The 15,442-nt window shown below is 49.4% G+C and overlaps 1 protein-coding gene across 2 annotated transcripts in view; it reads left to right on the top strand.

The window, feature by feature from the left end:
* The window catches only part of ASTN1 (astrotactin 1), a 315,886-nt gene that overhangs the window by 142,864 nt on the left and 157,580 nt on the right, over positions 1-15,442 (top strand). For both annotated transcript variants that reach the window (XM_012765031.3, XM_012765030.3), the window contains exons 5-8: positions 444-551; positions 5,192-5,341; positions 6,329-6,496; positions 14,541-14,625. In XM_012765031.3, coding sequence (XP_012620485.2) covers positions 444-551; positions 5,192-5,341; positions 6,329-6,496; positions 14,541-14,625 — 511 coding nt within the window. The remainder of the gene's footprint in view (positions 1-443; positions 552-5,191; positions 5,342-6,328; positions 6,497-14,540; positions 14,626-15,442) is intronic.

Raw genomic sequence — 15,442 nt, 5'->3', positions numbered from 1 at the left:
ATATATATATATATATATATATATATATATATATATTAATTCTAGAACCCCCCCAAATTCATAAAAATGTAATATCCTGCACCTCTTAAAACATAATTTAAACCTCATCTTAACAGAATCATAGCCTGTAATGGAGGAAATTTCTCTTTCTTCCTTTTCCAGCCACCCTCCACAGGGGTCTCCTTGGGTGGGTAGGTGTGAGAAATGGCCCTGGTCAGCGGGAGGTGGCCAAGTGGGCCGGGCTCCAGTGATTGCTGTCATAAGGGTCTACTTTCCAAACAAATTGTGTGTGAGGGGAACCCAGTCCCTTTGGCTACTTCTCCCAGACTGCCAGTCTACTTGCTCTCATTTTTATCGAGTTTTCTGTTGGGCTTGCCCAATGCTTTGGTGTTATGAGGACAACACTGAAAATGCTGTCTTGGCCGTGCTCCTTCCCACTACAGCTGGTTCCGCCTTCCTGAACCCTGAAGGGGACTCTAGCACAGAGGCAGAAAATGACCCCCAGCTGACCTTTTACACAGACCCCTCAAGGAGCCGGAGGCGCAGCAGAGGTAGGAAGGATGGTGGGGCAGGAGGGAGTGATGGGTCTGGGGACAGGGGAGGCTGGGGTTGGAGGCTCTGTGGATCAAAGCCAGTTTCTGCAGGACGAATTCTTGGACCATACCTGGAGCTTCCTCCTAAGGAAGAAAGAAGAACCTAGAGTGGAAATCTTCAGAGAATCATCTCTCCCAGATAATGGCACTCTCAAACAAGGTTCCGAGTTGTTTGAAAGGCTATTTCTTGGTCAGAAGATTCTCAATTCCTTCTGGAAGCCTCAAGAGTCATATTTTGCTGTTTAGACAAAGGAAATAAAGTTGATGAAGTGTGTCATGTGAAAAAAATGGATAGCATATGTACCCCTTGCCTTCTCAGCCACATGGGCTTTGGGATTGAGCTAGGCAAGCGTGGGAGCAGGTAGTTTGGGGATGGTCTACGGCCCGACAATATGTGTGATTGCCTTTGACCTCTACACCCCTGCCTGGCAGAGCTGCAGGACCCTAAGCCTCCACGTCCCCCCCCCCCCCGCAGGTTTGGGTAGCTAGTCCATCCTCCCCAGCATGGCAGAGCTGCCCTTCTGCACAGCTACTGTCTGGGCCTCTCCACTCCTGTCCAGTGGCTTCAGGTGTGGCCGTGGCACCTGCAGCTGCCACTACCCGTGATTCTGCTGCTGTCACCATCATCGCAGAGGAAGTTCTGGGTTTACGCACTGACTGGCTTCACCAGTTACTTGCTATGTTATATTGGATCAGGAAAACAAATTCTCTGAGCCTAGTTCTTTCACACATTAAGAGAGTTAACAATAGCTCACGCACAGGGCTAAATCAGGATTAAATTATATTAAAATGTGCCTTTTTAGGTGGCTGCTAAAGCACTGTGAAATTCCTGCTATTGTTGCTGCTAGAACTCTCTGTGGTGCAGCCTCAGGTTTCTACAGCGCCTGTCTAGAAGAATTCTGGACAGAGTCCCTTAAAATATAGTGTGGGACATCTGAGTGGCATCACCTTATACTACATTCAGTAGCATTTCCTTCAACCAAGAGTCAACCAATGCTCCCCCGAAGACACAGGCCTTTTGGCTGTCTCCTGCCCCACTGGAGCTCCCTTCACACCAGTGTGTTCTTCCTAGAAACTGGAAGAAGCCCTTTTGGTTGTATATTCTAGTTTCTACAGCCTTCACTGCTTTCAGTATAATACGAGTTCTTTCCACCATTTTTCCCAAGAGATCAGTGGGGCTCTGGGCATTCTGATGTCTGATGCCCCAGTTTTCTTGAAGTGAGATGTGGATTAGGGTCTCTCTCCCCGTCTCCTTTGATACTCTTTGCATGTTTATAGACAGCAGGTACTCAACGCAGGCCAGCCTAGGCCTTATCAAAGCAGGGTGTGTCCTGCTTTCATAAAGTCTTGTTTAAGAAAATCCATGGTAAGGAATTAGAATGAGTTTCTTTACAGCATAAAACTGTTTCTTTTAAATACCAAGCTTTCCTAAGACATCAACTGTTTATTGCTATTAACCAAACTGGAAGCTTCTTAGGGATGGGGCCTGCCTAATTTATTTTTCCAAAGTGCCTAGTGTAGGATTTTGCATTATAGTAGATGCTTGTGTTTGTTAAATTGGACTGGATATGTCCATCAGACCAGCAAAAACATTTTATACCCCCCTGCTACGGGTAAGGCTCTGTGATAAGTTGGTAGAAACATGTAAACATGGCACGGTGATAAGGCTTAATTTAATAATATAAATAAAATGAGTACTCAGAAGAGAGGCCAGATCATTCTACCTGACAGCAATAGGAAGCATAAAAAAAGAAAAGAATTAGAAATGGGTTATATATAAAGTGTAGGATTTCTTGAAAGAGGAGATGTCTAGGCATCTACTAGATGTCTAGTAAAGGGAAATAGCACATGAAAAGCCTTGAATGCATAAAAGAACATGGTGTTTTCAAGGAAGTAAAAGTGGTTGAACATGGCAACTGACATCCAGAATATAAGTACGTAAGCACCCACAGATGATAGGGTACAGCTAGAGAATGGGCCAGCTAGCAAGGGACACACACAGGCTGCACGTCTGAGTCTGCCCTTGCTTCTGTGGGTGGGAGGGAACCACGCAGGTTCTGAAGCCAGTCAGAGATGCTGGGTTATGGGTTAGTGATGCAGAAAGACCACAGAGACAGGAATATCGGCAGCAAGTTATTGCAATCACACGGGCGGCAATTGCCCCTAAAGAGTGACGACATGTGATAAGAGCTGTAACAGCAGGGTGCACAGAGGGCTAGAAGAACACCAAAGAATAGTGAGAATCTATTCTTGAAGGTTTCAGGGACGTGTTTACAGGGAGATGTTGTCTGAGCTGAGATGTGAAGAGTAGGTGTGTACCAGGCTGACAAGGTGACAAAATGGCCTTCTGTGGAGGAGGAAATAATATGTGCAAAGTCACTGAGACAAACGATGATGGTCTAGTCAGGGAGCAGTAAAAGGTTTACTAGAATAAAGCTTAGGGTGCGAGCTTGTGGGTTGCGTAGGAAATAAGGCTGGAAGATCAGCAGAAGCCAGAAAGGACATGGCCTTGACTGCAAGGGACTTGGACCTGATGCCTAGCTGGAGTCATTAAAGCTTTTAAAGAGAGTTGTCCTTGTCTACTCTGCCTCGTGAAGGGACCCTCTGGGGCAGCGTGCAGGGCAGGAGACAGTGGGCGAGGCTGAGGCAGGGAGACGGGTGGATGGCTGCTGCTGCAGTCCAGGTGTGAGATGACAGGGGTTAGGTATGGATGGAGACAATGGAGGCCAGAGAAACTTTGGATGCAAAATGAAAAAATGTAACAGCATCAGTGGGGGGTTGGTGCAGGGGCTGTGTGGCTTGTGAACAAGAAGGAAGAGTCAGGCATGGTGGAGTCCTCTGACTTGAGAAACCAAGTAGGTGGCAGTGCCACTCTCAGGGCCATGGAAGGAGGAGGGGAGCAGGGCTTGAGAGCAGGTGGCCAGTCCAGTTTCAGATATGCTGCTTCTGACTGCCTGCGGGATGTTCCGGTGGTGGATTTGCTGCCGAGGCCTGGGCAGGGCCGGGGATGTTCCGGTGGTGGATTTGCTGCTGAGGCCTGGGCAGGGCCAGGGATGTTCCGGTGGTGGATTTGCTGCCGAGGCCTGGGCAGGGCCGGGATGTTCTGGTGGTGGATTTGCTGCCGAGGCCTGGGCAGGGCCGGAGGTCCGTGCGTGTGGGAGAGACTCCACTATGAAAGGGTGGTGACAGGCACAGAATATTCCCCGGCAGCACAGAGGGGGACTCCGAGGCTACCTTCTGTCCTCCAGTCTCTCTCTCCCAGCTAATGCCAACACACACCCCCGTAGGACCCTGCTCCCTTAAAGGAGGGGTGCAGCCATGAACCCAAAGCTCATTCTGGAATGAAAACAGGAGTTCCAAAGGCTCCACTGGGCGCAAAGGCTGAATAGGGTGTGGTTCCTGCGGGCCGTAGCCCGACTGCACCTGCGTTCTGGTCCCAGCTCCATTCCTTAGTGGCCGCTTGGCCCTAGACCTGCCCTACAGCCTCTCTGTCCCCCTGTTGCTCTAGGTCCCTGCCTTCTAAGGCTGGCGCCGTCGTTCTATGATGTGAGCCGTGCAGTGCCCTGAGCACCGGTGCCTGACGTGGTCACCGCCTCATACGTGTTAACTGTCACAATGAGCTTCACCTCAGGAACTTATTTTCCTTATCTGTAAAGTGGGTAGTTACTAGATCGACTCATGGGTTTATTGGAAACAAACAACTATTAAAAATAAAACAATGTATGTAAAGCACTTAGCACAGTGCTTTACAGCTTTTAGTATTATCAGTGATAAATGCTAACAGAGAGCCCGCACACTTGGTCGCCTTGCTTTCGTAGCATCTGTTCTGCCTCCATAAGCATAAGGTCCTTCTGCTAACTATCATTTTAAACTCTTCCCCACATAACAACAAACAAAACCTGAATAGCCAAACAAAAAACACCCCAACCCCCCAAACAGGCACACAAGCCAACCCTTCCCTCCTGGTCCCTGTCTCCACTTTCCTGGGACTGCTTCCCTTTCCCAGCGAGGATCATTTCCTCCGGCAGTTGCGGGGCTTGGAGCGGTTCCGGCGTGACGGACTGTCCCCTCGTCCCAGGCCCCGCAGAGCAGGTGCTCGGGTGCTCGGCAGGGCCTCGCACTGGAGCGGGGAGCCTCCAGCTCAGGGAGTCCCTGCAGGGCGGCAGCTCCGCTGGGAGCACAGTGGGCGCTGTGGGCGCGCCCCTGTGCACAGCCGAGGGAAGCCCCACGGCGTGCGGCTAGGGCGTTCCCACCTCCTTGGAAGAGCGGGGGCTGGGTGAGGAGAGGAGAGAGAGAGGATGCCTCCTGCTGTGGTTTCTCCTGTGAACCTGGCCCGGGAAGAGTGACAGTGATCAACACACCATTGTTGACCCTGAAGACCATCAGTTGGCCAAATCCTCTCTGACTCCAACTGATGACATGGTGTCCATGAGGATGAAGGTCACTGAGGTCACACAGCCAGAGACGTTTCCCACCGTGGGTTAAATGTGCCAACTGCCTCCCCTGTATGCCAGGTTGGGCAACAAAAGGCCAAGGTGGACTCTCGATGCCAAGATTTTTACCACCATGTATGTGTCTTGTTTGTGTCTTGCTTCCAGTGGGTTCTCCCCGAAGTCCTGTGAATAAGACCACCTTGACCCTGATCAGCATCACTAGCTGTGTGATCGGCCTCGTGTGCTCCTCTCATGTCAGCTGCCCTCTTGTTGTCAAGATCACCCTGCACGTCCCTGAGCACCTGATCGCTGATGGTGAGTCCCTTCTTCCGGGGATGCCACCGTCTCCCCTAGAAAGGAAGGTATTCAGGTTGGGCAAAGATTAGAAAGCCAGTAGTCACTGTTGCCTGTTACTATAGTTGGGGGAAAACTAAATTCAAATAAGCAAGGGTTAAGGCAAGATTGGATTGCCCACAGATGAACTCAGAAAGCAGGCTAAAAATAAGTTGAAGAGATCACCTCCTCTTCTCTGTGCTCACTCTCATCCTTGTTTATTTTTAAATAAACCCCTGTCTTTGTAGAGAAATGCAGAGCATACTGGCTACAGGTAGGTGAACACCAAGATTCTTTTAGCCTTTGGGAAGAGAAAAGCTACGTGGAGTAGTAGAGGTGTTTAAGGATTAGCCATGCTTCGGTTTGGTGTGCCTGGGTGAGAAATTCCTAATTGCAGTAACTTGCTGTAAGCCTAGAACTCAGAAGTAATAATTTACTTTCATCCAGGGGGACCCCAATATAGTGAGGGAGTGAAATAGGTCTGAGAGTCCCTGAATCATGTAAGCCCAGAGCACCTAATTGACTTGTTAATGTCTGTTTTCCCGGTCGCTGTCAGAGTGGAAACAGGCGGTGCTGCTCCTGCAGCCTAGAGGGCTGCCATTCTTACCGCACATGAAGACAGGCGGGCGGGCGGGGCTGTTCCTTGGATGAGTGCCAGTGCTTGTGGCGGGGTCTGATGCAGCCGTGCCATGCCAGACCACCACAGAGCCACTCTGTCCCTGAGTCCCTTAAGAACACCCTGGGGAGACGGGATGGGGGAAGGTGTGGCTGGGGCGTGATGTCTTTTTCGGCAGTTCAGGTGATGGCCAAGCCTTCGGCTGATCTCTCACTTTGGGGCTAATGCCAGGGAGGACTGGTGGGAGCAATGGTCTTGGGTTGGGACTGATCCTCAGGCGGGATTCCCTCCGTGCTCAGTGCCCCGTGCACGTGTGCTGTGCACACACAGGCATCCTTCCTCTCTCCCTGCAGGGAGTCGCTTCATCTTGCTGGAGGGGAGTCAGCTGGATGCCAGCGACTGGCTGAACCCTGCCCAGGTGGTTCTCTTCTCCCAGCAGAACTCCAGCGGGCCCTGGGCCGTGGACCTCTGTGCCCGGAGGCTCCTGGACCCCTGCGAACACCAGTGTGACCCCGAAACTGGTAGGCGGGAGCGCCGGGCCGCGGGTAACTGTCAGCGAGATCGTGCCTCTTGCAGCCACTCCCTTGAAGCTCAGACCGTCCGTCCCAACCCCATCGCCATCTCGAGCCTCGGCCGTGCAGGCGACCTGAGCTTGTTGGCCAACACCGTGTGCTCATTTTCTGACCCTAAGTGTAGCCCGAGTCGAGGACTGGTTTAGGAGGGCCTCCATAGCCTGTGCGTCCTCCGTGGTGGATGTTTAGCTACTGGGGCGAGACACTTTATGATTATAAAGTTAATGCATGTTTATTGCAGAAAATTTGGGAAATTTGAAAAAGCTTATAGAAGAAAATGATAATAATCTATATTTCTAGCTCCTGGATAAATCACTTTTAAAATTTTAATATCCTCCCTTTCGATCTCTTTTTTATGAATGATGTTTAGAGGCTTCCTGAAGCATACCAAGTCTAGTGGAGTTTCCCTGCTTTTTTCACCTAACATTCCATCATGACAGTTTTCCAGACTCATTAAATAATCCTCAACAACATAATTTTATGGCCTTTTGTTATTCCATTATATGTCTATATCATAGCTCATTTAAACAGTCCCCTATTATTTGACATTTAGGATGCTTTAAAGTTTTAATTTTTATGAATACTATTAAAATGAACATCTTTATACATAAATGCAGGGCACATTTGAAGTTATTCAGATAAATCTTAGAGAGAAATTGCTGGGTCAAAGAGTATGAACATCTTTGAGTCTATTACACTATCAAATGGGGCTGGAGCTTCTCTCAGTAAGGGTCCAAATCCAGGTATGGCATGACTTAGAGCACTTGCTTTGCTCCTTTAGTTCCAACATAGCCAGAAGGACAGATCTCTTAGTTCAAGTTGCTTGGCACTTTCACCGTAGAAGGTGTTCATCTGCAGCAGTCTCTACCATGACCTGTTTTCAGTAAATTGAGCACCATAGACACTTCCCAGAGAAGCAGTATGATGTCTCAGAGCAAAGGAAAGAGATAAAGTGATATCTAAGACCCCCAAGCAAAATGCTTCAGAGTTAGAGGCTAACTCCTCAAGATTTTTGTATGTCACATGCAGCCCCCCTTCCCACCACACACACACGCGCACACACACACACACACACACGCACACACACACGCACGGGCGCACACGCACACACATGCACATCTTCAGGCACCAAGGTAGAGGGATCTTATTAGAAGATGAGTCCTTACTTCTGTTATAATCCTTTACTAAATCTGTTTGTGAGAGTAACAGGTAACTGCAACATCTAGAGTTCATTTTCTTAGGTCTTAAATTTGTTTTACGTGGGCCTATCACAGAGATTCTCAGCCCCCGTATGGAGGAGAAAGTACAACATTTTAAACATCTGATGTCTAAGACTGCTTACTTGCTTGCTCCTCCCACGCTGTCAGGCAAACACCAAACCAAACAGATGGGCTGTGTACCATGCCTGAAAGCTAGTTTGCTCAAGAGAAATTAGAAAGAGCTAATCTCAGAGGTGAGGGCCTCCATGCAACTGAGTTAGTCTCTTTTACCCTACTTCTCCAACTGGCTTGGATTAGAAGGATTTGGGACAGTCTCAGTTGTTAAACTCACTTCTGAGAGAAGCATTATCTCCAAAGGACCTTGGATACTTCTACTTGGGTTTAAAGGACAGAAAGTGCCTCCAATTCCATGTGGAAAGAAGGGATTGGTGTTTTATGCTTCGAGGGGTCTTAGTGATAACTGCTTCCTTACTTAAGATTAGCATTTAAAATCCTCAAGAAGTTACATGACTTGTCCAAAGTCCCACAGCTACCTGAAGCAGGGTCTGTATTCTATCTGTGCTGAAATCAGAGCAGGGCTGGATTACAAAAGTTTGCTTGATTTCTCCCGATTTATCAGATCCAACGTATTTGCCATTCAAAACTGTGCAAGCAACAAGCAATACTGGACGCTGCTGTCCCACGTGCTAAGAAGCTGCCTGCTCAGAGCGGTGCTCTCCCACAGCTCTTCAGTCCCTTCCAGGTGTCTCATTTCTGGTCCTTGCTGAAAATGACTTTGGAAGGCCCCTCCCCTCCTAATGCACCCCGCCCCCCGTGTCTGTGGCAGCTAATGAGATTCCAACTGGAAAGCCACAGAGGAAGACTGAAAATAAGAGCCCAGACCCCACAGCAAGACTAAGGTGCAACATCTTCATTTTGGCTGACAGCTGAGAAACAATGCTGCAAATACTTTTATTTTCATGAATGCTAGAATTGGAAAGCCCCCCCCCCCCCGCTTCTTTCCGCACAAGGGCTGATGTGGTCACCCACACACTCATCAGCAAGAAACTGTCGCCTCCCACGCCCCGGCCTAGAGCCTTTCTCCAAAGAGCTGAGTGTGGGAACTGGCTTCAAGTCAAGGCGACATTATTTTTGCAGTTCTCCAGCTAGCTTCCATGGAAATGTCATAGTGTTGGGACACGTACTTTCCCAGCCACGCTGAGGGGTCTGCCCATATGGATGCGTGGAGCTGTGCAAGTGCACTTGTATACTTTTACACACACCGCACAAGTGCATAGACACACAAACAACGCACAGGCACGGATGCTCGGCCGCTGCAAAGGAGCTGCGTCTGGTGTGGGCAGAGCCTCCTTGGGCGTCCTTGCTACGAGCACTCCAAGCTGAGCTCGAGTTCACCCGTCACCTGCACAGCGCTCCGGAACGCCAGGTGTAGGAGACAGAATAATGGACTCCCAAAGATGTCCACATTCCCATCTCTGCAACCCATGAGTGGGTCACGCTCCCTGGCGAGGGAGAGTTATGGTTGTGAGTGGAATGGAGGTCGCCAACAGCTGGCTTTCAAATAGGAAGAGGGTCTGGGGGATTATCGGATGTGCCGATGTAATCATAAGGGCTCCTAAAGTGGAAGAGGGGGACAGACGAGGGGCTCAGGCTGGTGGGACGCGAAGGACTGGGGCAGCCATCACAGGTGTGAGTGTGGGGAAGAAGGCGTGAGCCTAGGAATGTGGGCAGCTTCTAGAAGCCGGAAGGGGCAAGGAAATAGATTCCACCTTGGCGCCTCCACAGAGAAGCGTGGCCCGACAGACACCTCGCTTTCTGCCCAGTGAAACCCGTGTCACACTTCTGGCCTGCAGAACTGTAAGATAAATTTATGCTGTTTTAAACCATTAAGTTTGTGGTAATTTTTTAAACTGCAGCAATAGGAAAAACTAACACACTAAGGAAGGAGAGAAAGACAAAGAGAGAAAGAACAAGCATTGCTCTGCTCCCTCTTCGCATCTGATGGCCCGATTTATAGACCGTCTAAAGAGGGGCCGGAAAGCCATGGAAGAGCTGGAGCTGGAGGAACCCTGCTGCCTGTTTTCCGCTCCAGCCTCCCTCTCCACTGTGTTCTAGCAACGCGCTACCTGGGGGTGCAATGTGCCTAGAGCTCCCAGCCCAGCACCTGGAATATAGTAAGCACTAGCAAATGTTCTTCTAATCATCAAGGGTCCCGATTTCCTGATTTGGATTTGGATGTACCTGAGAAATGGTAGACTTGAACTCCAGGGTTGATCTGCCTTTTCCAACCTTCCTGAACTCTGTGACCCTCTTGTAACAGTGCTGGACCTAGACAGGCTGTGTGCTAGCATTTGGTGGTGTGCAAACTCAAGACGCCGCACGTGGGTTAGGTTCGCCCGCTGACGGCTTCAGAAAGCATCCTGTGTTCCAGCTCCACAGTGCCCTTCCAGGCAGGGCAAGCCAGGGGAAGCCAGGGGGAAATGTGTGGAAAATGGTTTTCAGTAAAAATAAGGATGAGTAGTATTTATTGAGAGCTCACTATGTGCCAAGCACGGAACTTTAAATTATGTAATTGAAGCGTCATAGTAACACTGTGAAGACCACACTGCATTGATACCCGTCTTACAGAGATGCTGACAAATTTGCCCAAGGTCACTTGCCTCGTTAATGGCCCAGCCGGACTCACACCCAGGCTGCCCGACTCAGAACTCGCCCTCCTGATCCCTGCGCAAGCCCACCCCATTGCTCCAGCTTCAGGAAGGGAACGGCTGCAAGGCCGAGGACCGTCGTGCTTGCGAGTGGCTGCGGCAGAGCCCAGCCCCTGATGAAGCCTTTGCCAGCGGCAGGCTGACATTCTCTCCCAGGCCCTCCCAGGTTTGTAGCCCCAGGTGTCTCTGGTCAAGTTGGGCCAACAGCAGAGCATTAGGCCGTGTGGCCTAGAGCCCACTGGACTCAGCCAGAGGTTGACTTTTCCTGCACTTTCTAGGGGTTGTTGCTGTGGTTGTATGATTATGTGATTGCTTTGTCTTCTGATGGAAACCAGACTGCCTGGTTTCTGCACCTTGTCCGCCACCACTCCTGGCCTTTGTTCTGCCACACGGGCAGCTGCAGAGGTCCGTGCAACCGCTCCATCTCACGGCCCTCAGCAGTCCTGGCCACACACCCTCGTTGCCCTTTTCAAGATACGTGGCTTATGTGGTTCTGCAAAAAGCACAGGCTTTCAAGCTAAATTAAGTTTTAATCTCCATCCGAGATGTTCACTGAGATCCCTTCTGTCCCAGGTCTTTCCACAGGCCGGAGCCAACTGTGTGGACATGTGTGAACCTGTTGAGGGGCATCAGACCCACGTCCCGACTCAATCCAGCCCTCTTCCCCTTTGCCTGCCTCTGAACCACTGCCTCTCTCTAACCTTCCCTGGGCTTTGAACCTGCTTTGGCAGGGTAGCTCAGGCCTCATTTAGCTCCTGCCACCTGGACTGCCCACTCATCCCAGACTCACCCTGTGACTCTATTTCAGCCCCTTCCTTCAGGATATACTTTTGGCACCTGTCCTCCGTCTTTCCTCCCAGAGTCGTGGGGGCTGTTGGACCCTGGACCTGCCATTTGCCTGATGTCTCCACAGGGGAGAGAGACCAGGCGGTTAGATACTGCGGAGTCCAGGTGTCTCACAGAGACTTTCCTTTTTAGATGGAGCACACCCAATTCTGTTTAGTAAAAGCCAGCCACCCCCTGAAGTGTAGAGGTGACTCCAGGCTTTTAGGCTCGGCCTGCATTTACCTGATGAGGAACGTGCAATGAGCCCAGTCGTGTCTGAGGGGCCCTAGTTTCAAGGTCTTTAATCCTTGGAGGAGATTTGTGCCTTGGCCCTCAGCTGTAGAACGGGGAATGACCAAAGGCATCGTACAAAGTCCCTCGAGGCGTTTGCCCTCAGGCACCAAGCACAAATCAAGCTGGCTGTCTAGAGACCTGCACGGACCACCTCTGAGGGCTCTTCTCTCTGGCAGGCCGCCGCCCCCGTGCCTCCTGCAGGGCACACTCTGTCCTGGCCGGGCACTGCTCCGTGCCATGACCCGCCGTCTCTCCGTTGGATTCCTATGTACAGCAGCACAGAGTCGGCGCCTCATGTGTTCCCCGCCATCTGCCGCAGCAGATGCAGAGACTGCAACGCTTCCAGCTTAGGAGGGCATCCAACACCCTCGTGGGGTCTTTAAAATTCACAGCTAACAGTCGGAGCCTGTGCTTGCATGAAACCCCTCTTAACGTCAAGATTTAGCAGTTGGTTGCCATGGCAACTTTCCTCATCAAGTCTGAACTCCTTTCAGTGTAGATGGCCAAACCAGCTTTCTGGAGGAATGCAGACAAGGGGAGCTTGGTGGGTCCCGGAAGTGAGGATGCTTTGAGAGGCAATTTTTGGATATTCCTGAACTCTAGCATGATGTGTTTGAAAATGTCTCTGTTTCTCGGACGTTGGGCAGCATACACCATTCTGTGGAGAAAAGCTTTATCTGTGGTTGGCGTGTGACCCACACAGTACCGGACGACGGCCCCGTAAGGCCATAATGGCTGCAAGGCAACTTGAGAAGGAAAAGGCGCCGTGCACATGGCGGCTAGGGCCACCGTTAGGGAAGTGAGGCTCCGCTTGAACTCCTGGAGTTGTTACTGCGTTGTTTTTCACACGTTCTGTGGTAACTTGCTATCAAATGTGGAAGAGGACTCCCTTTTTGGTCAATCCTTAATTCTAGGCAGGGTGTCCAGCCGAAACCATTTTAAGAGGCCGCGTGATGGGTTTGACAACCTCCTGAGATTGCTCACTGCTTTTTAAAGCACATTGCCCATGGCTAATTGTCCAAGGACACTCAGGACAACATCTTCTAAGGGAGAAGTGTCTCTGAGCCCTGGACCTACTCGTTGGCTTAGACATCTGCATCTTGGGAGCAGGGCGGGCGGTGCTATCTGTACATTTAGGGCAAACTCTCTAATCAATCAATTTACTTTCCGTTGCCCAGCACCTGTCAAAGGCCTGCTCCTGGGGAAACTGGTAGTCTCCCGTGTGACCGAGAGTCTGGGTCCGGCGTTCTCTGGAACTGAGAAGCTATGAAGCCAGGCTCCCAGCACTTCCTTCTCTTGCCTTCCTGTACTTGCCTTTTTTACCTTTCCTTTTATCAGAGAAATAGCCTTTGTCCGCAAGCCATATCAGCCGCCTAATTTCAAGCTGTGTCTTTCTATGTTTGACTCAGAGCTCCCTGGCCACTTCTAGATATAGCTCAGCACCACGGAAACCAGTAAATTTGAATCTATTGTGGATCCGGTCCATGCGGATGCCAGAATTCCCATACAGGAGGCAATGTCCTGATCTAATACTCCCTTAATTCCTCATAAATTAAGAAGTTACCCACTACTCTCCACTCCGTCGCACACTGAGCTGAGCAGGTTGGGGGATGGACGTGAGCGTGACCTGGTCAGGGAGGCTCTGAGGGACAGTAGCTTACAGGTCAGTCTTGAAACGAGTGGCTAAGCCAAGATGCTAAAACAAGCCCCTTGCTCAGACCCATCCGGTCTTAACTGTGAGGCCCCTTCACTTCATTTGTATTGGGTTTTAGGAAAGAGAAAATACTACTCAAAGCTATTATTCTGTATCCTTTCTAAGTGTCTCTTCCTTGAAAGAGAATGAAATGGTATGTCCATTGTCTCCTTAGACGTGGCACCTTTGTTATTTACAAATTTCTCTAAGTCACATTCTGTTCTTTCACTAGTTATAAATTAAATAATCAGATGTTAAAAGAGTGAAAACCAGTGCTTTAATGTAACTGGACCTAGTAGTCTGGGGATATATAGCATTGCACAAGGAAGTAGCAACAATATTCCTTAAGATCTGTACTAAATAGACCAATGGGTTAACCTTTTAGGGATCTTGAATTTGCTTGTAAATTAGATGAATTTTATGGAACCCTGCTTCAGAAAAATGCATATGCACACATGTACAGTTTTATATGCAATTCTAGAGGGTTCATGGACCTCTTTGCATACCAGTGGAGTAACCAATGACAATGAAGCATAGTAATATCCCAAACGAATGTAGAATTGTAGAGATGCTTCTGTTTACCCGTTCCATGATAATTAGCCATTTTCACTTAAAAGCTAAAACCCAGAGTTCCTATAAAACAGTAATAGGTGTAAGTGGCTTCCTCTAAATATAGCAGCTGTTCTGTGGGCCAGTAGCATGGCCTGGCAGGTAAAACAGACACACCTAGTTTCAAATATTAACTCAGCCACTTACAAGCTATCAGCAAGTACTTCAAGTTTTCCAAGTCTCAGCTTTCCTCCTCAGCATAACATAGCTCGTAATACCTACTTTTCAAGATTCCTGGAAATATTTGATGAAATAACTCACTTATGCAGTCTGTAAACACTATTGATCATCTGGTGTGTGCCTTGTAGTATACTGGGCATTGAGAAAATAGAGATGAAAATGTCACTTCCTTCAAAGAATTGTTGGTCTTTATGCTTACAGACCACATACAATAGGTGCTTTCTAAAGATGCGTTTCCTCCTCTGGTGAAAATAATCACATCCTGGAAAATGGAGGGATTAGTGGGTGAGTTCACCATGTAGGGGGTGGAGAGGGGAGTAGAGGACAAAATGGGACTTACTGTCTCATTCATGCCACTAGCAGGGTCTGAGTTCAATCTGGCCATCACGTTAATGTTCTCAAACGCAGATATGTTGCTCCACTCATTCATGTTTCTCTTTCTTCCTCCTTACCCTCCTTCTAAGGGGAATGCCTCTGCTACGAAGGTTACATGAAGGATCCCGTCCACAAGCACCTTTGCATCCGCAACGAATGGGGGACCAACCAGGGGTAAGTGAGGGGATGGCAAGTGAGACGGTTGGCACACGTCACTGCTCCTACACGGACGTGGCACGAGCAGCTGCTTGGAGAGGAGCAGAGCTCAAGGGCGGCTGTATTCTGAACAGTCAGTGGGTGAAAATGTCACTGTGCCTTTCCATATTTATACCATTCCAATGACGTCTGCATCATTTTCTCCACTTGCGAGTCCAGAGATGATGCCTCTGACTCGCAGCCCCGCAGCCCCAGCCGGGATCTGCAAATCAAGCTGTCCCTCTCTTCCTTTTCACACTGCTGCCAACCACAAGGATCCCACAGGCAGAATATAGCTGGTGATTTTGTTGGAGACACACAAAAGCCACATGGCCTCCAGTGTGGGTCTCCCAGAGCCTGATGAGCTTTGCGAGACTGACGTGAGCAGAAACTTGTTTTTACCAGGACTGTCAGCAGGGGTGACATGTGAGGACTGGGGACAGCTCTGTGTTGAGGAAAAGAGTATTTCTGCCTGATCTCCAATTTCCATTTCCCTGTATGAGCTTTGCTTTCCCCCAGGCACACATGATTGGGTAAAGTAGTTACCCTCATTCCTTTTTCACTTTTTACATTTTGGAATGTATTTATTGGGATAAAACACACATAACATAAAATTTACCATTTTCACCATTTTAAGTGTGTAATTCAGTGGCATTAGTACATTCACATTGTTGTGCAACTGCCACCACTATCCACCCTCCACTGCTGTTTTTTTTTTTTTTAAGCCAGAGTCTCATTCTGTCACCCAGGCAGGAGTCCAGTGGTGTCATCATAGCTCTGCAACCTCACACTCCTG

The sequence above is a fragment of the Microcebus murinus genome, chromosome 2 (genome assembly GCF_040939455.1).
Source record: "Microcebus murinus isolate Inina chromosome 2, M.murinus_Inina_mat1.0, whole genome shotgun sequence".
Lineage (NCBI taxonomy): Eukaryota > Metazoa > Chordata > Mammalia > Primates > Cheirogaleidae > Microcebus > Microcebus murinus.
The sequence above is the reverse complement of the archived record's forward strand: the minus strand, read 5'-3'. Positions and strand labels throughout refer to the sequence as shown.